The sequence below is a fragment of the Ruditapes philippinarum genome, unplaced genomic scaffold (assembly GCF_026571515.1).
Source record: "Ruditapes philippinarum isolate M1 unplaced genomic scaffold, ASM2657151v2 ctg3062_1_1_1_1, whole genome shotgun sequence".
Taxonomy (NCBI): domain Eukaryota; kingdom Metazoa; phylum Mollusca; class Bivalvia; order Venerida; family Veneridae; genus Ruditapes; species Ruditapes philippinarum.
Window position 1 is genome coordinate 428465 of NW_026852595.1, and position 24606 is coordinate 453070.

Below are 24606 nucleotides of genomic sequence, written 5' to 3' on the forward strand. Positions count from 1 at the left end.
AAATACAGTCCATTATACAGACCCGACAGATGAAATATTGTCACTTCCTCACAAACAAGAAACTGTATTGCTTTACTAGCATTTAATAAGAAAACCCGTCTTAATCAAATGATTTAGCAGAAGACTTGGTATCAAATAGCAATGTCTAGACGGTGCGTGGTAAGAAAAATAGATACCTTATGAATATTCATGTTACAGCCTATAGCAAGATCCGCCCAGTTTTTATTAGTTCTACTTTAATCTAGACAGAGAAAGATCGAACACACGTATATATATATAGTTCTAACGTATGAAGATATCATTCGAAAACGTAGTAACATTGGTTGTCTAAAGGGATGTTCTTGTTATTGTTTATTATTATTATTATTGTTGTTGTTTTTGTTGTTGTTTTACTTCCCCAAAATCAAAATATAAATGGAAATTAAAAAAAAATAGTAAGGGATTGATGTGGTTGGTACTGTATTGTAATCAAATTCTGAAAATGTACTCGAAACGATGGCTTAAACTTCAAAAACTATATATCAAAACAGTATTTCAACATAATCACCAATAAAATTAAAGTATTCAAATTTCCCATGTACTTGTCTGTAGATTTTCTATTGAAGATTTGAGTTTTTATTGAATTTTCTTCATTATTACTTGAAGAAAAACAACAACAAAACAACAAACTAATTTGAAATACCCTATTTGCATATTAACAAAATTGATTATGGAAAGAAAAATCTTTCTCTTTTTTTTTTAAACAGCAGTATATGACATGATCACCAGAAAAACATGAAAATTGTTCTTATTGGTGTTTAAAATCCCTATAATATATACATCGCTGATGAGATGATTTTAGCGTAGAAAAAGGCGGCCCAAAAAATAATGAAATTATCATACTGCATTAAATATTGTTTGCCTATCTATATAACAATGATTTAAATTAATATATCAAGATCAATAGATCAATATCTTGATTATTTTTCTATCTATCTAATATATTCATTTGTTAGTGGTGATTTTCATACTTGGCACACAAATACTGTCTATATATGTTGTAAAGTTTATACTTGATTAAGTTAAAATGATGCCAAATACAACTATTATTGCTAGATAATATAGTCAAAATTTATATATTCAAAATGTTATTTTCTATTTTGTATGTTACATCAAATGTATTGCAGAAAATAATACTTATATAACAACACTCTGTAGCAGCACGTGACTACGTTACATTTACAAAAAATAAAACAACAAAAATAGGTAGAATGTCGGATATAAAGTGACTAGAGTTATTGCCCCTGATTTAAATTCATGCGCGGACATAAAGATGCCTTTAATTAGATACAAGACTTTTGTTTAAATATTTCATAGTAAACGAATTTTCAGGAATATAATTGATTTCGAAAACATAAAAATAATAAAGTCATTTTCATAACGGTTATTTAATAACGTAAATAAATATATTTATGTTGCGGTATCTTAAGAAATTTTTAGTAAATGGAGTTCTAAAATTCATTTTTAACTGAATCGAAACGTTTTTTTAAACGCAATCATCCGTTGTATATTTTTTGTGTATTTACTGTACAAAATAAAAAAAACCCCATGCGTTCTTCCATGCATTAAGAGTACGGACCGCGATATTTTTTGTTTCATATTCACGAAATAAATTATTTATGTTCCATTGTATTTGAAGAGCCAGTTTAACCTTTATAAAAAAATACATATGGGTCATTTAAAGCGCCTCGTTTTTCTACAAAATAAAAAATGCTCAGTTCAAAGTGTGAATTCTGTCTTTAAAAACTTATATTGTAACAAATTGACTATCAAAAAATCTTTTCCCTACATTATCGATCTTTTGTCAAATATTGTGAACCGGAAATACATGTATATAACACGTGGTTATAGTTATCACGTGACGTTCAAAAATTCTAATCACGCTGATTGCACTAGCCATTGCACATAAAAACAAAATAAATAAAATTTGACAAAATAATTTGATTGTTCATATTTACATTGTAATGAAAAACTATTTACAAGGTGATTATTGCATCAATTTGAATTTAAATAAAATCTCGCGATAAAATTCGTTAGTTAAACTATTAATATCCAATGTGTTATCTCTATATTTCCTCACACCAGAGAAAAATGAAAGATCTAATGTCCAGTGACAGCTGAAAATTTCATTCTCTTTTGTTTTTGCCTCTGATTACAAAACCAGACACGCACCACATTTTTCTTCAAGTCTAGTTTTTCTGCAATTTGAGCAATTTTTTCACCCGAAGGGCGTGGTTGCACTGCGAAATAAGCTTCAAGCGAACGTTTCTCTGGGGCTGCAATAGATGTCCGTTTTCTCTTTTTATCTGCCGCGGAAATCAGTCCATTTTGTTCAGCTTCTTTCTTTTCGCGTGCAGCCTTTTCGGCCTCTTCTAACCAAGTCTGCAAAATTGGTTTTAGTGCGATCATATTATTATGACTTAAGGTCAAAGATTCGAACCTACATATTGTACTTTGACTCAAACATCCGACACCTGGTAGCTTAAGATTTGCTAACGCGGATCCTACATCAGCCTGAGTAACTCCTAACTTTATTCTACGTTGTTTGAATCTTTCTGCAAATGCCTCAAGCTCCCGGGGATCGCACTCGGTATCGTGCATAGAGTGGTGGACCTGGTGGTGTGGGGGCATATTATGTGGATGTGGGTGGTTCATTGGATTCTGATGGTGTGTGTACATTGGTGGGTACATCTGATGATGGTTGTGGTGCGAGCTGACCGGTGCCATATTATGATGATCTGGCATACCAGGAAGTGGCATACCGGTGTTTGTTGTCAACTGATCTAGCATGGAGTCCGGCGGACCAAATGATGGTGGCCCGTGCATTTGCATTTGTTGGCGAGAAGGTCCGGACTGGTGCATACCAAGTTCTCCGGCGGTGTGTCCGTACAGACCGTCATGTTTCATAGAATGCTGAGGAGACTTGGATATATCTACGGCGGCCAATGCCTCGGCTCGAGCCAGTAACCCATCTTCAAACCCACCGAAGAAATTACCCTGAAAGTAGAAAGAAAATCAATTTTGAAATCCAAGTGAAATATTTTTACTGATCTATTTTCTAGATTGGGAAGAAAATACGACTACAACTGTATCTCACAGATAAATCGTTACAACATAACACCTGCCTTTTATAACAGCATCGATTAACCTGATACTAAAATAAATGTAGCATTATATAGTAAATGTCGCACACTTTTAATAAAAGACATGAATGTGATAAATGCTTAGCGTTTGAAATTTTTTAACGCATTTGCTTTGGTAAGTCGGCATTAAAAATCCCTATTAATTAGTTAGTATTTTATATTATATTTGTGGCGTCAAAGTGGGTGCTTTAAATTAAAGGAATGAATTAGTGCGATGGCGATGTGTTGTTATGTTTGTTGCTGTTGTTTGTCTGTTTTAAATGAGTTTTTTAGTATTTTATTGTTGTTATTTTAGTTTGTAAAGTCATACCGAATAATAAAATATGTATAAAAATATTTGAATTTAAATGGATTTAATTTCTCGGGACTTTTCTATTACGTTTTGTTTCTTTTCTTTGTTTTGCCTTTCTATATTCATTAAATATTAATACACATTAAAATTGCAAATATTACAACACAGTTCCAGTGTTACATTTGAAATAATCAATCTAAAATATATCAAATGAAGAAACAAAGTCATATGTAAATAACTTTACCTATAAAGAAAAAGAATATTTTGCAAAGAAAAAAATCAACAACAATAGTAGGGTCGTTCACAATATTGATACAGATTTAAATACAAACAAATTAGATCCTTAAATATTGGAGTACAATAAACGCGCAGTGATATGAAATGAAATCGGTTAGTGTTGAATGTTTCAGCAATTACAAAATATGATGTATAATCGATATATTTCATCGACCATGCAGCACACAATATTTTTCACCTTTATCTGGTCACGCGAAAAATAATTCACGTGACATATGTTTAACAGAAGATAATTTTACATGTTTCGCCTGCGCTAAATTTTCAGCAGCGTAAATTTCACAATTCAATTTTATATCATTTTACAATTTCGTTCGCTCAACAGAATTCGTTTTTGTTTTTTCGTATAATTGCTGCTTTTATTTTCTCTACTCTCTTTTTTATCTTATTTCTTTTATTTTAAAATGTTTATGTAAATAAAATTACCGGTCCAATTTTCAAAACGTTATTTTACGGATAAGAATGAATGTAAAGAACTTATTATCAAAGTTTAATTAAATTTTTGCGAGGTTAAAAAAGAATCTAAACAATACATGTAGAGGGCATTTCTCAATATCTATTTTTGTATATACGTGTGTGTAATTTCAAAATCCAGTAAAAAATGACATATTTTATTTTTCCTAGAATGATTATTTTGTCGCGAAAACATTTTTTCAGTCATTTTTGTTTATAACATTTTCGCACAAACGAAAATGTATGATATAGTCTGCATCGTTTGTCAGCCATGAAACGTCTGGCTCCGTCACTCTACATACGTTTTATTCAATTAAACAAGCAAAAAGTGACAAATTATCGAACCGGCTCCGAAGTTTCATCGTTTTCTTTACAAATTACAACTTAAGCTACCAAATGTTTCATCCTGAATAGCTTTCGAATGGTTTTAAAGTTGTCCTACGTCTGGTAGAAACAAATTCTGATGTGAGTTATTTTTACAAGTAGCTAATTAGTTTTATTTCTTTTTTACTTATTTCTTTCTTTCCTTACATTTTGTTAATCAGCATTAAAGTAAATGTGTACTGTTTAAAACTGTGTCAAACATAAACTTTAAAAAGATAAAACTAATGCGGTAATATGTTGCTTTAAGTTAGAACATTATAAAAAATATCGTAAAAAATAAATAAAAATAAACTTTACAATTTATTGATCAAGAGGAAAAACAACCACGACTTTTTAAACCGACGGTACAAGTTTCGCGTTCAGATATTAATTCACGCGAGCTTATCTAAAAGTAAAATTTACGTTTGCGTAAGTGTTTGTATTATGCACAGATTTTCACCAATTAAGAAAGATAAATGTGCCGGAACCAGTTTTGCATTTAATCCAAGTGCAATGCATCCATAAACAATGTAACATATTAGCATTCTTTTACAAGACACGTATAGATCAATTTGTTTTACCCTCGGTTACTGTAATTCATGCTTAAGCAATCCTAAAAATTGCGCAATTCAATTAAAATCCTTTTATTTCATTAAATACAATCCACCGTGCCCTAGGTACAGGTCCACAATGCCGTCTGCCCAAGCATTCTAGAAGATAAAACACTGCTTCATAAAATATGAAACACGGCAAATAATAGCGATCTCGGCTCAGAATAACTAATAAAGGTGATTAAAAAGCGGGAGCTGAATACGTTTTCATTTATTCATGAATCTGCGGAGACGACAAAATTGGCTAGAAATCATTTCGTTTGTTTACAATTTCTGAGAGAATAACTAACCGTACGTACCGAAGATGACGTCATGCACCTCATACGTTCCGGGGGTCGGTAAGGCGGTGAGTAGCGCCCCGATATGTGCCCCGGGTTTAACGGGGGATGCATTCCGACACCAAAACTTTGTTTCACCACGTCCATAATGTTAAGTAAACACAAACTTTTCACACTATTGTACGAAAAGTTTTTTCTTCTTTAAATTCCAAATTCCAATTTTTAAGATGTATCCGGTAGTGTCTGAATACTAAATGAGACCATCAACGGTTTGGAAATGAATATAGCTTTTTCCAATAGAGACTCCTATCAATGGAATTGCACCTGTTTTGGTCTCTAGTATCACGTGATCAAATATTCATCACCAATAATGGACAGAGTTTCCTCTTTTCAGCCAATCGCGCCGCATGAAATATCAGCTACTGAACGCTCATATGGTTTCTGTTTAAACAGCAGTTACTTTAACGTATTAAAGTTTAGTGTTGCTATTAAAGAAAAACATTTTCGGCTACGATTGAAGCAACCTGTTAGTTTTTTAATTCTTTGATAAGGTTTAATTGTATAATTGCATGAAATTCGCACCCGAATGACAGATGTTAAGTGACATACATCTGGCGGGTCTCCGAAGCGTGACGGGTTTTCTCAACTTTTTACTACGACACCGGCTGTTTGTCGGCTGCTTCAAAAAAAATTCTTACAACGATATAATTGGATAATAGTCGTTTGTTTAATAATGTTACCCGGTTATAGCTCACCAGTTATTGTTCGTTTTTATTTTTAACACTCTATTATTTTCTCATTTGCGAAAAGTTTTTTTTTTAACTTTTAACATTCGGATACTGTCGGACAATAACAGTTGCAATACGCAATGCTATAAGAAAAACGATTATTTCGAATGAAAAAATCCTAAATGTAATAAAACAAATAACAGTCTATAAGAGAACTCTTTGTTTAAAAAAATAACAGTTCGTTGATTTTGAATTATTTTTTTTACAAACTGGTGGATTTTTTTTTTTGAACAATTAAAACAGTGAAAATAATGTTGTTAACTTAATTAATACGTTTATACACTTCCCATGAAAATCAAATAACAGTCATGCAACGGCCCATACATGAATTTTTATCACTTTTTTTACCCTGCATTTGACAAACTAAGGCAGTTTATTAGGAATGAACAGAAAAAGAACAAGGCCTTCTTATTTCATCTCGTTTCCGACCGTGCGACTTGATTTACTTTTCATTTTACAATTTCGTAATATTATTAAAGACATTTTATATTTATTTCTGTTATTATTTATTAAATCATATATGTGAAACAATAACCAATTTGTCATGGTTACGTAGAATTATCTTCATTGTCTTCATTATCAAGTTATATGATCAACAATTTTAAAATTCTAATATGCCCGATAGTTCTAGAGCTGCCGTGACCATGTTCTTAACACCAGAGGACATGTTTTATTGCGAACATTTTCACTTTATCTACTACCATTGCCAACTGTAGTCCCGTAATCCTTCGCGATTTTGCGCCGTTGATATTACCGATAAAAATCTTTAAAATGGCGTGAAGGGTCCCGGGGGTGTGGGGGAATCAATTCGTTTAACAATTTGGCATTTCAAACAAAGCGCTGAGTATTTAATGACTTTACTATCTCAAACAATAGTGTTAGATGTAAATTACACCCAAACACGACATTAGTGTAGATACAATCTTAAAATTTGACAATACGTTACCCTCCGGTACACAGAGCAATCAGTTGAAAATTGAATTTTGACGATTATTCATTTTATTTCAACGATTACGACGGAAAAGTCACATATCTAACTACGACAGCTTTTGCTTAACTTGCAGAGTAAATATTTCCGAAAATTATCAGAAAAAAAGACATGTAAAAAAAACAGTGCATTTCATTTATTTGATTTCAAATTTCTTTATAGTTCCTCAAAATGTGCAAATACTTTGATTACTATTTCATTTTTGTGTGTGTATGGGTACGTGTGAAAATTAAATTCCCGACCTACCCACCCGGTGCAACAATAAACCCTAACAATCTGTTTCTTAAATACCAATTATTTGAAAGATACAACATAACAATTCTAAAATCTGAAAAAAATCACGTTATATTAACATTATTTACAAACAAATGCAGTCATGATATATTTATATAAAAAGTCTGTTTTAACCTACATTTTACCAGCGTTCCATTCATGAATATCTTATAACAGTGCGAATCAGGACAAGTATTACGGTTATGGGAAAAACCCCGAGCTCGTTTGTGTTAAAATATTCATAATGTTTTCATATTTAAATATTCATTCTATTTTGTCTAGATTGTAGCTGTATATATAGGGAGGGTGTCGTCTGCTGCTGGTTTGTCGTGTTTGTTCCATTTGTCACAGTGAAATTTGTCAATACATTTTTCTTTATTGTGTACAATGTATCTATAAATTATTGTGTTGTTGTTTTTTGTTTTTCTTCTCTTGGCTTATCAAGTGCTATATGTTTTAATGACTTAAAATCTGGCGGTATGCTACCCAAAGATGTTGATTTTCGCATAAAAAAATGCGTATTCGTATTTGTAACACTTTGATTTCCCCAAAATTGACTAGCATAAAGTGAGTTACATGGAGTATAGATAAAATTATTATAGTTGTATCGAAAACATTGCATCTTCTTAGTACTCATTTATTTTTGACAAAAATAATAAATGTTTTGTATTATTCCCCGCACGAAATCCACATAGTTCAGTCATAAATGTACGATTTAAAAAAAAAATCTTTTACAATGGTTTTACAATATTTATTCAAACTGCATTAGAAAACATACTTTTCTCTAACGGTGATAGCATTGTTCTTTATTGTTATATATAAAATATGCAACCTTGACGAAGCAAAGACTCTGTACTGTACTGTACTATACTGTACTGTACTGTACTGTACTGTACTGTACAAAAAGTTACCAAAATATATATATATATATATATATATATATATATATATATATATATATATATATATATATATATATATATATATATATATATATATATATATATATATATATATATATATATATATATATATATATATATATATATATATGTGTGTGTGTGTGTGTTTTATATCAACCATAAATATATCAAATAAAAGGTTTAAAATGTGAAAAAGACAAAACTCTGGCACAAGAATCATGTCGTTTGTACACAAATTTAAAAAAAAGAACACTTTGACAGAACTGCATGCTGGTTGTAACAAAAACATTTGTTGAAAAAATATAAAATGGTTGTATGAAACTATCAAATGTACAACCCAAAACGTTGGATCATTCAAGACATTGATTAGCCTCAGATCAAAAGTAAATGAAAGACGCACAAATTAACTTAAGTCTTTAAAGGCATTGTTAAAGTGATTCTATAATAATTAGTTGTCCTACTGTTCTATAAAGTTTTGTACACAACTGATCAAATATGTGATGCATATGGAGGGCATAAAAATGAAGAAATATCAAGTGTTAGCAATCAGTCGCTTGACACACATTTAAATAAATCATAATGAGAAAGTCTTTTTTGCAAAATTCTTTAAGAATACATTGATAAATGACGCAATAAATTAATAAAAGTAGATATCAATTTCGTCAATAGGATTTTTTATTGCCAGTAGAATAACATTTTAATTCTACTATCTTTTACACAGATAAATATATTGTTTTGGATTTCTTTTTTACTTCGTTATTTACATTATAACAGTTGCACTCTGTTACAGTTTCCGTTAGAAATATATCGAATTCTCAAGTGGAATAATTAAATAAATAAACTCGATTGAAATGTTTGAACAAGTATTTGCACACTCGATCAATTAGAACGGTTCGTAATTTTCTAATTAATATGTACATGTATCAGGTCTCTTCTCTAGTGAACGTTTAGAAATGAATTACCACCGCCTTGCGAGCTATTGATTTCAAAAGTGTTATTTAAATATTTCTTCACGGTTAAATAAAACGCTTTCTAAACAAATAGTTAAGTTCTTTGTTTAAATATTTAACTTAACCGGTTTCAGATGAAACAGTTCTCGAATAAAGACGTGTGTGCAAACAAATTATGAAAACAGACTGTATACTTGATCTTTGTGATAATTCATTTAAGAATGTTTAAGGTGATTAATCTATAGAACACTCGTGAAAACTCGGTATTTTACGTTACTTTCTGTGTGTCTTCAATATTCAACAGGTCTAAATATGACAATGATGAAAAATCATTTCAACATATGAATTTAAAAAAAGCGACGTAACCAACCGAAACTGCGCGAATTAAATTCGGAGCACCTCCCCAATCACTAATAATCATCCCGGAAGTAATACTGTACCACTTGATTTTTTTTTATGTAAACAAAGACAGAAGGTGTAATCTTGAACAATGAGTAATGAATGTACTTTTTTACATCCTTTAGAAAATTAACTTTAGGAAAATTAAATGTATTGCGGTAACATAATCTTTAAAAAAAATATCTGACAATCAGAATCAGTCTCAAAATGTACTTTTGACATATTAATATTATTATTCAATCCGAAGTTTCGTCCACATATGTGTATGCCATGCTAAAACATAATAATAAATAGTGTACGTTTTACTTTTTATTTTATAAATATTCTTATTTTTATACGATATAATGAAATGAACTAACTCAGCTAATTCAATTATATACTCATCATCATCATCATCATCATCATCATCATCATCATCATCGTCATCGTCATCGTCATCGTTACCATCATCATCAACACCAACAATAACATCAACATCATCATCATTTTACAACAACATAATAATATCACCAATATAATCATCATTAGCTAAAGTCACAATGGGGACTGTTCGATTAGTATGTATACAAAAACACTGCATGTTTATTTTCAAAGAAAAGATTGTGATAAACCAAGGCATAAAATGAACTAATGGAATAGGTAATTTATCTTATAATTGGTTTTGAGATTTTTGAAACCAGGCAAAACTGGAAAGAAATGTTTTAGTCACTTTGAAATATTAACATAACTAAATGTCAAAATTAATATTTTAAAACCTTGCTTACGGGACGAGGCTGCCTGAAATAAGCTTGAAGGGACTGATGAGTCATAAGCTAACTGAAAATTTAAATGCCATGGAAAATTATTTTGAACATAGATTATTACAAACTTGGTTGAAATATTATACGTAAAACATATAGTATATGTCTGAAAGAAATTTCAAGAAATTTTGAATAAGTATATCAACTATGAAAATGCAGTCCCAGAACAACAATCAAATAAAATGAGATGTGAACAGCCATAATTCTCTCCCAGACCCATTTGTTAGTCTAATGTCTATACTATTATATACGATTGTAGCCTGGAACTAAATTCCATAATAGGTTGTGACCACTGAGAGCCGGCGTCGAGTCTGAACTAATCAAGAACGACCGCTATGACACTTTCAGTGCTAGCCATGAATAATTTATTCTAGATCTAATCGAATATTGTACACACTAGACAAAAGATCGCCATTTATGCCCGCCATTTTGAAATAATGGTAGGTAAAAAGAGTCAGATGTGTCAGTAGGTTTTATCGTTTTTGAAGAGCTTTTTTATCTATTTTTTTCTGAAGAAAAATATGATAGGGGTAAAAGACATTTATTACAATCCAAACTTGTATTTTAGTTTGCCGGCTTTAAAGAAAACTGGCCCATAATGGAAGGTATGTAATGCCATAAAGAATTATGTTGATAGTATTTAGTATCATATATGGCAATAAATAAACCGCGAAATAATTATATATGGATGTTGTTAGAAAGTGTGAGATACATGATATTACATATTTACATATTGTATATAGCAGATAATAAATTATTCTAGAACAAAATATCATTTTCCATCATATTAGTCATACTAAATCATTTACAACTAGATGAATATATTTTCAAGAAATATGTTATAAGAATATCCAAACGATTTCTTTTGTGCTTTTTTCATTATTAATATTTGAAATACTTGAAAATATTCCCAAGTCAATAGACTTTTACAGTTTGTGTGCGTCTATATTGAACGTTTATATAGACGTACAGCATTTCCTCTACCAAATTTTGTCACTGTTTTACAAAAAATTATTTGCGCATTAATATACATGCATATATACATGTAATATATTGCCTGAATCAACACGGTAACAACAAGCAACCATTCTAGAGGCCCTTTCATTTTAAAGTATGTAGGATGCAGTTATTATATTTTACTCTTTTTTTCTAATAAGTGACATGTCATATATATATATCATTAAGAATCTAGAGCGTCGATTTAATACATTCAGTTTGTGACCTAAAACAGCAGAATTCACCAGTTTTGATGACATATATAACAGAAGACAGCATATTAATCAAGCACCTGTTTCACCACGTTTTAGAACATCGCTAGATCTACAAGAAAATTCTACTAAAGAAATAGGGCTCGCGTAATTGTCGTAATTACTTTGGAATCTCTCCCGACAAGACGAGACAGGGTATTCATTTCAATTAATGCCACATCAAATTATGTCTTTAATTTGCATACAAAAGTGGGTGCCGTATTCCCGTAGACGTGCCGTATATTAAGTTCTGTCATTTAAAAAGGGGGTAGCTCACAGAAATAAATGTATGTATGCCTAGATCATCCTCGACATGTTTAGTTAAAACACGTCTCTTAAATCTCTCAAAAGTTTTTGAATTGTAATGTACATGTTTTTTTCTAAAATTGGACAATGTTGTTTCCTTACGAAAACCAGCGTCACTGTATAAATTGTCGGATCTCTCCTAGCAAAGCCGGATAGTGTAACTGTCCCTGGTTATTCGGGTCGTTTCGACAAATAGTTGTTTCATATGTTAATAAATAACTCATATAGTGTGCGTATATAGTACACACTTTCAGGGTTTAACATTTAGATTGTTTGCGACAACTAAATCTACTCTTGCGACAATTGCACGACAAAGATTATGGTCTACACTATTCACAAATATCTCCCCTAAAAATGATGACAGGTCTTTTCTAGAACAGACCAGAACTTTAATTTTTGATTTGTAAATAGTACATCATCATATACATAATAATTTTCAAGTACATGTACTTTTCAGTCTAGATCGACAAATGGTCAAGTCAATTTACGGCATTTTGCTGGATAAGGTGTAAGAACCTAAGATCTGAAAATTTGGATATTACAGGATAAAATTTAAAAGTTACGAAACTTTTTATATCTTTCTAGTTCAAGATACTAAATCTTGAAATTATGATAGAATTAATCAAAAGATGAAAAAGAAAAACGCTATGAAACGACTTTGAAATTCAATTGTGACAACAAAAATAAAGCTTCTAGTTCTGATTTCTTTAATTTTCAGTTAACTAATCAAGAAAACGGGAACTTTTTTGTATACAGACGTCTCTTAAATATCAATTCATTATTTCATTAAGCGTTAAAACCCGAAATGACCAATTCCTTTCCCTTACTTAAAATTTAATTCATTAAAAGGTACTTTTCGCAAATAGATGAACAATTCGTTAATTGGACGGAACAATTTAATTTCAATCACAGCTTAGTTAATTTTAAAGTGCTAATATTGACTCCCCAGAGATGAAAATTGAATTTAGAATAGAAAACACTGTCTTTGAACAGATTTCATTAATTTTCTAGTTAAAGGTATTTTTGCTTTTTTACCAGCATATCCAGAAGTTCTGTGTGAGTTTTTCCCCCATATCTTCAGGCAACAGAACGTGAATTTACAACTTGAGACAGGTTTGGCGATTGGGTTTGTTTTGCTATGGAAGGAAAGAGATATTTTCTTGTTTTAAAAAGTGACCCGCTTTTTATGTATGTATCATAATACATTGAAAATATACTAGTATACCGTTATTTAACGAAAGAATAATACGGTTTTCCCAACTATTTCTTAACATGCATCGCGGCTCAAATTAGACATAACTTGAATTCAAACCGTGTATGGATTAATATCTGTACATTGTACAATATACCAAACACAATATCAAATCAAAGTTTCTGAAAAATTTATCCTTTTAATTCTTTGGGAGAAAAAAAATCAATCGCTCTAGTCGCAACCGCAAAATAACAGTTCATTTGTTTTAAATCAATTTTGTTGACATCAGAAAACTGTATACAGCAGCCGGGATGTGTCGGACTGGTTCTCAGAAGTTTTAAAACGACAGGAAAGAGCAGCCGAACTACGGGAAAGAAACATCTGGTAAACACCGAGATTTCAGACCGTTATGTGACGAGTACTTGACACTGCAATTTGAATGACAATGCAATTTCGACCATAAACTTTGTTTGAAGTTTCGGATGAACCTCTCTTCTACTGATACGGCTAGTTTTATTTGTTTTACATGATCTCATTCTAGTTTATAAATCAATATAATGGAAACAATGGTATTTTATTAGAGAAATTAGGTCTCTAATTTCATTGTTTTTCTGTAGTAGCAAATCTATCCGATTTCTGAATATTAACAGTTAAAACATGTGTTCTCCCAGCCGAAATGCTACCAGATTAAGCTAGAGAGTGATCAAAAATGAATTCATGTTATGATTTAGAAAGATGCATGTTATGTCAAAAGATATGAGGACGGTATATAAGATAAGAAGAAAAGCTTGTAAATCATAAAAAATTAGTCAATTTTAAAGGAAAAAATGAGCAACCAAAAAACTTAAAAGCATGCGTTTTATATGTTATTAATTGACACAGAAGTTTCCGAGAGGAAAAACTTTGCTTTCTTTATTTTCATTTGCGGAAACACCAAAATTGGATTCGGAAATGCAAGCTACTGTCTTTTTCTATTATTTGTGACAAATATCCAATCAAACTTGTTCTTATAAAATACTCTATTTCCGGTCCAGCACGTGAACAAATGGATGATTCCTTTTCACTGAGTGTAAAAACACGTAGAGATGAAATTAATGTCAGAAGCAGTTTGTTATTCTCCTGCACGCTCTTCGCACGCGCATGAGAGCATTAGCACGTGACACAATAAAGCGACACCTTCCGTCTGTATTAATGGCGGACATGATCTAATAAAAGTGCGGGTAAATGTCGTTTGTTTGAGCAGACGACAAGAGAATTTGAAGTTGTTAATGTTTTAATGGACTGAGTGACAGTATATTACACATGACGACCTACTGTTTTCTCAATTATATCGTGTTATTATTGTTTGGTTTATGAGGTAGACACACTGGAAAGCTGCAATATCTAGGGAAAATACAGGCACAAAAACTTAGAACCAAACATTGTAGAACATGTCGTTCTTTTTTATCATTTCATTTTTCAAGAATACACAAACATTTTAATATTGTGATTCATATTTCAGTAAAAACTCTAGAAAACGAACAAAAAATATAGTTCAAATTTTATCAACACTATTTCTGCCAATATGCCTACCGGCACATATTAAATAGTCGTGCGAATTGATGAAAAAAAATAGGAAGAGAACAGCAGCTGGTTTTAGCTGACACTATGCAGTGGGCCAAAAACATACGGTTGTGGATGAGATGTGCTCCTGATGTTTTCCCGTCCCCCAGGGAACCCCACTCTGCATTCATTCTTTCCTGTGATGTTTGTCTCATCGTTCATTAATTTGTGGCCAAATGTTATTGCTGGGGATCGTCAAGGGAATTGATTACTTCTGTAATTGATCAAATTAATCTATTTCCGAGTACTTTCATCCATTATAAGAAGAGCTAAAGGCATTTTGTCCGTTTTCAGAATACTTGGAAATAGAACATGTAATGTAATGTTCTCGCTGGTGACGGCTTCAGTCTTCTACGGGGCTCAAATGACCCCTAGGCTGTAATATCTGCATCTTTTCATACCTCGCATCCGCTTAAATGCCAAATAGCTGACATTTAATGATGAAAGTTGGGATTTCGCCCTTTTCTTGTATTTCTGGGTCTTGGATTTGGATGACATCGCATTTTTAATTATATGTGTCTTTGTCCTGTCCCCCCCCCCCTTCCCCCGACCCAACACGTCCCAAGTATACAAATCTTCTCCCTCACAAATTTATCAAATATATGTTCTTGAATTTTCTTATATATTTCGGACTCTTTATGATTTCCATTTCTTTTGGAATTCTCTTAAAACTCGCTGAGTAAAAGTTGGAAAATAGCCTAATTTAGCTCCGGGCGAATTTAGCTCCGGGCGAATTTTATTAACTCACATTTTTGCCAAAACACTTAAGAAGAAAAACAAAAGAGAAAAAAAGGGAAAAGCAAATTCACCATCTATAAATCAATGAATATATATCGATATATGTGAATACCCTATTCCATTGTATAATTAAACCATACCAAATCCGACAAAAAAATGTGTCAGGCACATGCTCTTGTAAAAAAAAATCATCTTTCTTAATCAAAACTACCTTAAACAAACTTAGAGTCCATTAAGCCCCTGCTCGATAATTTGTTTAAAGCTGGACCAGCATCTTAAAGCGGGCAATTTCCGTCGATGATTGCTAAATTGGCTAATTCAGTTTCCTACCATGATAGTGTATCCACGCGTTTATTGATCATTTCGGCGCCACCCCGCGGTTAAATGACATTGTCGGGGAAATTATCTTGTAAAGAAACAGTGAGAAAATAATTGTAACATTCTTCATTTTCGAGAGGATGCTTTTGAAAAACATGTGTGAAGTTGGGAGTTCAATTTGACAAGTGAGTGTCCCCGGATCTCCTTGAAATTGCTACAAAATATGACGAAGTATGCGTAAATTGTATCGCCATTCATCAACATTAACGGATAATTATAACCCGCGTTTGAAAAATTTGCTGAGATTTCAGAAATTTGAAACATCCGTGTTTTCATAAAGCAATTGTTCATCTTTTTTCATTAAAGTATTTCATTTATATGATTTATGTATAATGGTTTTGCTATTACAGAAAGACAATAACAAAATTATCAGTAGCAGGCAGGCCCTGAGAATTTTTCATAAACAAGAAAAAATGTTTTAAACGCCACATTTAATTACTAAGTATATTTATTGAAAAACGGTGACTGAAGTATTTTTTTCATATCTGAGTTATTATTTCATTTGTTCGTGTTTAATAAGGGTCCGCATTTTATTTCGGGCTAGTAAGTTCAAATCTCGGTTGTGCCATCGGCCACGCGCTTAACAAGATTCCAGGTGTGTTGTTTGAAGAAAATTGGAAAATAAATTGTAGAAATTAACGTGTGTGCATTTCCACAGATTTTTGTTGTCCATAGGGTTGTTTGAAGCTACTAGTACGTGATAAGACACTGAACTAGTTATGGATTGCACGGATACACCCTCTCAGTACTGACCATTGGTCAATCTCGTTAATCCTTATAAGTATTCTATATAAAATACAGTATTTATCAATATCTTATTAATATTTATTAATAATATTCATCACACCGGTTTGCCAGAAAAAATCAGCTTTTATCAGATGCATGTTTCTTTGCCATAAGACTACGCCGGGAGAATATGTCAATCAAGTAGAAAACCTTTTTGGTCGTTATCCCGCGGTACAATAAATTTACATTGGTAGAGTGCCATGGACCATCCTGCTGTATATTTTATAGTTTTCCGATAATTAGATTGTTATATCTGCTGCAAGACATTTTCAAGACAGAATCGGAAGAGTTGCGTACCTTCTCTCGGAATGGGACAATCAAGCGAGACAACTTTTACAGGCTAATTGTGTGTAAAGCAAGCTTTCGTTAGAAGCTGGTGTAATTTACGGATGCCAACTGGACTTCTTTTACATGTATATGTACTTATAAAGAAAGTACTTCTTGTAAGATTGTAAGAGTGATTAAACGTTTCTGGTGTTAAACTGGTCAGTGTTGAGGGTAGTAACGGCTATGGCGATGACAATGACGACGCCGACTACTATGTTGGTGGTGCTGCTGATGATGTTTGTCGTGGTAACGATAACGACAATGATGAGAATGTTTTTGTCTACAATAAAATTTTGTTGACAATAAACATGTTGGAAGTGTTGGAAGTGTAGAATAAAACATTATCAAAACTAAGGAAACTGTGAATTAACCTACCTTACTAGTCCATAGATATTGGTCGTGGTCGGGGCCAGGTCCAAGGTCTCGAACTCCGCCGATTGGACCGAGGGACTGAAAATACATAATTGATTTTATATAGATAATCCTCATAGTAGCACTTTTAAATCTCTTTGAAACTTTTAAAAATAATGAACCATCCCGTAAAGTATAAATATTTAATGGTTCTAAAGAAGAAGAAGAATGTGATGATGATGATGATGATGATGATGAAGGAGAAGAAGAAGAAGAAGGAAAAGAAACAGAAGAAGAAAAATGTGAAGAAGAAAAAGAAGAAGAAGCAGAAGAAGGAAAAGCAGAAGAAGGAAAAGAAGCAGAAGAAGGAGGAGAAGAAGAAGAAGGAAAAGAAATAAAAGAAGAAGAATGTGAAGAAGAAAAAGAAGGAGAAGCAGAAGAAGGAAAAGCAGAAGAAGGAAAAGAAGCAGAAGAAGGAAAAGAAGCAGAAGAAGGAAAAGAAGCAGAAGAAGGAAAAGAAGCAGAAGAAGGAAAAGAAGAAGAAGGAGGAGAAGAAGGAGAAGAAGAAGAAGTATAGACCAACGCATGTCATCTGCATGTGTCTTGTTATACATTAACATGTATTGAAATATGTTTACAGCAATGTAAAATGTATTTATTGTTATGTTTTGTATTATTGCAAGTTGGGACAACCTCCCTGAACTTTATGTCCGTCCTTCACGTGCTTAAGTTGACAATTTTCCTTTCATCCGTGGACATCCCCTTAAACATGAAAGGATAATTGATGCGCGTGTATGGTACAAATGTCACTTTAATCTCCTAAATTTACCCTTGTAAATTGTTTTAAACGTCTCCTTAGCACGAAAATATATCTGCCCATGTGTCGATTTACAGAATAATGCCTTATTAAAACGGTGTGGGACGGGGCTGTTGAATTATGATTAATTCAAACAATCAATACTTGTGATGTAATTAATTTTTAAATCAGAAATTTCGGGATTAATTGCATTTTCCGGTTTTCTTTTCAGACTATCGGCAACTTTTCGTTTTACTATAGACATTTATACTATATTTAGCACAAACACATTTATTTGAAACAGTGTGATGTGTAATACGATATATATAGGCTAGTTCACTTTGTTCTAATTCATGTTAATACTAAATATAGAAGTCTAAGGTAAGAATAAATGTGCAGACCCTCTGAAGACCGTTCCGCGGCTATCCGACCACGTTCACACCTCTAAATCTATACCGTAACATTAGTTTGTTTGTTGCTTTGTCTTTTTGTTGTTGTTTTTTTTACAGTAATTTACTTTTTTATTAAATGAAAAGTCAGTATGTGATTTTAAACCTTTCAGTCGTAAAACTAATTTTATTGTAATAAGTGTTTAGTTAGCAATTAAGACAGTTCTGCATTTTTATAGCTACTGGATACTTAGTTTCACTATTGCTTAAATTAATTGCAATTAGTAATTCAGATTGGGGTAAATATTTTTTTCAACTCAACTCAAATAATTTTATTGGCATAAAACAAATAACAAGTTTATAGCCATACAAAAATATAACCATTTCAGTGATAATAGAATGACATGCATGTTTATATAATTTACAGAAGAGTACGTAGTATTTTTTTCTAAACATTTTACGAAGTAAGATATGTGATAACATAAACATTAACAAAACTATAAGGCGACGCTGTGTACAGTATAATGATGTGTATTGATGAATATCTCTGTTTGATTAAAAAAGCACTTCCTACAAATATAATTATGATTAGGAGACACGTTTATATGAATTTCGACAAATTTATAATAGTTGCATTTGATGTAGAAGACATAAGATTTCTAAATGTCGTTTACGTATGCCAATGACAATAATAGTTGTCAGATTCAGTGTATTTATGAACTAGATGTTATAAATACAACCAGTTACGAATTATACCCGCTATTAAACGTTCCATCTGTTAAAAATACACACACACTTTAAAAAAAGTTGGCATTCCGGGACAAATTTTATTGACAATAAACTTTCTTTTTTCGTTAATTCACTGATGCATAGATGTAAGACGCTCTCTGACATTAAAGTGTTTCATAAACTTTTAATGCTCTTTAAATATCTCACTGATATGTTAAAATCGTTGAAACAGCCTCCCGTGAAATCTTCAATTAAATATCTGCACGCGCCCAGCACGCGCGAGCACGCGCCACCCTGCTGTTACGTTAAAGGAACTATTTGGCCGGTATCCGAGATTAATTGTAAAATAATTTAGTGTCGTGTGGGTACAAAAGATGGCTTTAGATACAAATAGCTCTCGATTTAACCGTCAATTGCCCTGTATAAAGGGTTTAATTTGCCCTAAAGTATCAGTCACACGGTCGCAAGGCTAAAGGTCATAAGATACTGGGTAATTTGTGTGTACAACTATTATTGTAAAATTAACTGTTGCAAAACACTGGTAATAAACAATTAGCATCGAAGTGTTTCAAATTAAATTAATAATAATAATAATAATAATGTACTTGAGATAATAAATTATTTTTGATAAATGAATTGACAATTTAATGTTTTCCAAATTTATTATAAATAATTGTGTATATCTTGTACAGTTATGGTAATAGTAAAAAGTACATGATAAAAGTAATTTAAACATGTTCAAAACATATTTTGGCATTTTCAAACAAAGAAAATAAACAAGTACATATTTTTTCTTCTTCTTTGTTATTCGATTTATAAGCTACCATTTCCTCAATAAAATATGCTTGTGAGGAGGTAAGAAATAAACTACAAAATAACCTCAAATATTGTAAGCAGGTTTGTACGATAATTAAAAATCAATGAGTTATCTTTCATAGTAACAATATACACAATTTTGCACATATTTTCCCGGCTAATTGTATTTCTGGGTTATGAATTATAAATGAAATGGACATATGACTTTTGAGCACGTGCAAGAATACGGACGACGTAAGTCGAATATCTTAATTTGTATATACATGTATGACCAAAGGCTGGTGGGAAATCCACTCTTGCAATAAATTCTAGCTTAATATTTTTACGTTATTTAAATAGCGTATGAATGACAAAGTTTAGGGTCTAGAGTTAATTTCAATTATTTCATAAGGCTATTCGACAATGATTGAAATGCAATACAAATAAAAATAATGTACTAAGATTTTAAGAAAAGAAAAAGGATTCAAGTAGGAATGTACAAGTTAGTGTCCATTATTAAATGGTTTTGCAGTATTCGTCACCTTATTTCTACAGCGTGACTAACGCAATTAGTGCTGTTTTTACAAATTTTGACTTCTTTTTGGTAATTTATTTAGATTGTAAGTGTCGTTTGCAATGCGTATTTTTTGTTTGTTCACTTCACACTTTTTTTACTTTTATATACTCTTTCTAAATTTCCATGAAAATTAGCATGAATCTTGAGGCATATTGCCTTAAAGTGCATATATCGTAATTTGAGCAATTCAATAAATGCAGGACTATCTGTTATACTGTACTTAAAGTTCGTTATGTATTCATTTCTTAGAATCAAAATATATAAGAATACTCAGAAATAATTGGGCCGCGTCATGACAAAACGAACATAGTGTGCGTTTAGGACCAGCATGGATTCAGACTAGCCTGCGCATCCGCGCAGTCTGATCAGGATCCATGCTGATCGCTATCAGTTTCTCTACTTGTAATAGAGTTGGTAAGCGAACAGTATGGATCCTGACCAGACTGCGCTGATGCGCAGGCTGGTCTGGATCCATGCTGGTCGCAAACGCACTATCCTGGTTTTGTCGTGACGCGGCTCAATTATAAACTATATTATTTCGTACATGAGGTGCACTCTTGGCCCGCTGACGGCGACACAATTTAAATCTATCCATGTGACCCATGCAGATCAAGATCAACTGACACCCGTGCCGACTGATCATGGTCTGCATAGTTAGCTATTGTATCCCTAAAATGTTGAATGGTTTTGTCCAGATTGAAAGACGTACAAGTGCATGCCGCATGCGTGACAAGGGTTAGCATGGTTTATTTTCTTTAAGAATAATGTAAGTTATAATACGTGTAAAAATGTTAGTTTTACAGTCGAGTCAAACGATTTCAGACAATGGATGGTAAAAGTTGCATTCTTTATAATAATACGAGTTTATGAGATGAAGAAATGTAAACTTTTTGAAAAAGGTGACCAATTTTTCCTGTAAGAACTTCGAACCTTACTTCAGTATTACAAACTGTTTAATATTAACCAAGTTTCAATAAATGAGCCGCGTCATGACAAAACCAACGACCAGCATGGATCAAGACCAGCCTGCGCATCCTCGCAGTCTGATCAGGATCCATGTTGTTCGTTATCAGTTTCTCTACTTGTAAGCGAACAGCATGGATCCAGATCAGACTGCGTGGATGCGCAGGCTGGTCTGGATCCATGCTGGTCGCAAACCCATTATGTTGGTTTTGTCATGGCGCGGCTCAAATGATGGAACCGTACGGTGAGTTTAAAAAAAACTAACAGCAAATTATTTTTATTCTTTTCCATAAAATGCGTTCCGTATGTACATGTTATGTTACCTTTGTTTCGCGGTATTTTATTTTTTTCTGTTCGAAAATAAAATTAAATGTTGATTGTTTTAACTTTTAATGAATATGTTTATGAAAAAAGAGTGGGTCCACGCTAAAAGAATCAATTTTTTATATAACATGCAATATGTATGATCATTTATTAAGATGTTTGAATTTAGATGTAATATCACGAAACCAGTGGACCTATTATCGTGAATGATTAGGTTCACTGCTGAAATTTAGCATAATTTTATCTAGAAATATCTAGAAATGAAGCTACACGAATACTCGTATTATATTCTATTTATCACATATTTCAAATAAAAACTGTTTTACGGTAAACCAAAAAATAAAAAAGATTTATTTTCATTGACGCGCTTATAGTGTAATGCTGATATTTAAATCGTGTCTTTACGCTATGTTTGTATAACGCAAATGACGTTACGTCAAAATATATGCACATCAGCGCAAAACCGTTTTTACGGGCTTGCAAAGCGTGTCGTTGATAAGAATTTTTTTCGCACATGTTACATACAGTCACCGAGATTTTGATTTTCTTTTCTAATAATGACTTTTTTGAACATCAACCATTCTGTAGTTTTGAATGATATATAGATTTGCTTGATTAAAATAAAACTATGGAATTAACGATGCCTCTACTTAAAACTATAAGATTATACGTTTAATTAACATATTTTAAAAATACATGAGTATGTTTTGAATAAACAATATTATAAAACAAGGTAAAAAAAATCCAAACTCTGAAAAATATTGCCGAATTTACTAGTACTTGCTGTTATTTATATTATCGTATATTATCGTACAGTGTATTAGAAACGTTTTTTTTTATCTAAAAGCTAACCCATAATATGTTTAGTAATAACTGCCATTTTTCTCTTAATTTCTTTTTTATTTTATTGCATATCGGACGTAGCAATGTGTATAATTATATTTCTTAACATAATGGGGAAAAAAATTCATTCAAGACTTGGACCATAGCTTCCATGTACAATGTAAATCAAAAACAAAAATACACGTATATGAAAGCTGTATATGTTATAAATGTTTGTATATGTTAAAAATAGTATGATACTACAAAAAGTTTTAGCCAGTAAATAAATAACTTACATTAACAGAAAGTAGAGAGAAAGTAAAGGTAAATGGATAAAGTGTAAAGTTTCAACCATTTGTAATGCTAAGTATATAAACAAGATTTATCAAATTTATATAATTCAGTAGATCTATATAAACACATTATATTATTATACAGTTAAGAAATTAAACAACACGGATGTATTTGGTCTTTTTTAATTTATCAAAATTGACGCGCGGATAAAGTTATATCTATAGATTTAATTAAATGATATGAATAAAAATTATTTCAATTTTTTTAATTAATTGACGAAACGATGAAGTATTAAGTATAACTTCATCAGGAAATTTGTATACCGAAATCGAAATACAACCAGTATATATTGAAAATTCTTAACAGTTAAAACAAAACCTACCGGTATTTATATTTTGTAATATTTTCCAATTTTATCAAGACTTAGTCAGAAATAAAACACAAGTTATCACATAAAAGTATTAAAGTATCAAAGTTCCATTTATATTTTAAAAAGAAAAATAAACTATGTTAATGTCCAGACTAAAAAACACTAAATGGATTGTTTTCTATTATTTTCAAACTAAACGTGTTTATTTACTAAGTGTTTACCATACTGAGCTAAAATAATCTTATTTTAATTTAACTAATTAAGATACTAAAAATAACTTTAGATATAGAATTAATAGATTCAGTTCATCTCCTTAATGTACTATTAACATACAGTTTAAATATTTACCGGATTAATGGGAGAGAGAAGCTATTTAGAATTTATTACACCGTAAGAATGTATAAATAAATAAATGAATTATTCTTTCAGGTCTGCCGTGGTAACAGTGTGAGACAGAAATCAAAATTTCATAGAATCATTCATAAAAAATGAGAACGTCTTACTGCAAGCCCAGCAGAAGAATTCTACTCATTAATTAAGCAGAAATTTACTTAACCCGCGATTAATAATTAAAAATGACCGGATGGATAATAAAAATACGAAACTACGACACTGCATTTCTTACCTGGTGATGATATAGACCGTACGAAGACATTTATTTAAATTTTAGCACTAATTCCAAAATGTTTCAAGCAAAAAATACTAAATACAGTAACCCTACATTTACTTATAGGTCGACAGAAAAGCGGAAATATGGTATATAATGGCCGTGGTTCGTGGTACCAAGATATTCTCCGACATTAATAATATTACACTTTTCCAAATCAATCAGATGTCTTCGGAGCCTGATTGGAGGAAAATTAGCATTATGCCTGCAAAAGGGCGTCTCGGTTACCTTAGCAATCACGAGATCAAAGACCACGCGCGATCTCATTCGGGACGTTTCGCACCTGTTCGCAGAAACATGCTACCTGGGCCGATAAATGTACAATACCTGTTGGGTAGTAGTGGAAATTGTTGCTTTAA

At 31.8% G+C, this 24606-nt stretch overlaps 1 protein-coding gene across 2 annotated transcripts; it reads right to left on the reverse strand.

The window, feature by feature from the left end:
* Nucleotides 1–1137: 1137 nt before the first annotated feature.
* Nucleotides 1138–24369, reverse strand: LOC132718264 (brain-specific homeobox/POU domain protein 3-like). Of its 2 annotated transcripts, XM_060701947.1 has the most exons (3): nt 24206–24369; nt 17546–17620; nt 1138–3036 (listed from the first exon to the last, which is right to left on the reverse strand). In XM_060701947.1, the coding sequence occupies exons 1-3, from the start codon at nt 24233–24235 to the stop codon at nt 2140–2142; spliced, it is 1002 nt and encodes a 333-aa protein (XP_060557930.1). In that variant the 5' UTR covers nt 24236–24369; the 3' UTR covers nt 1138–2139. The 2 variants fall into 2 exon arrangements, with proteins under 2 accessions (XP_060557930.1, XP_060557923.1); XM_060701940.1 differs by lacking the exons at nt 17546–17620; nt 24206–24369 and adding an exon at nt 5495–5795.
* Nucleotides 24370–24606: the final 237 nt, after the last annotated feature.

What these genes read in the sequence shown, in the direction of transcription:
- LOC132718264 (XM_060701940.1), bottom strand. Translation starts at nt 5,620, where the DNA reads ATGGACGTGGTGAAACAAAGTTTTGGTGTCGGAATGCATCCCCCGTTA. An exon ending in GGTGCATGACGTCATCTTCG is followed by an intron (nt 3,037 to 5,494) that starts GTACGTACGGTT and finishes TTCTACTTTCAG; the next exon opens with GGTAATTTCTTCGGTGGGTT.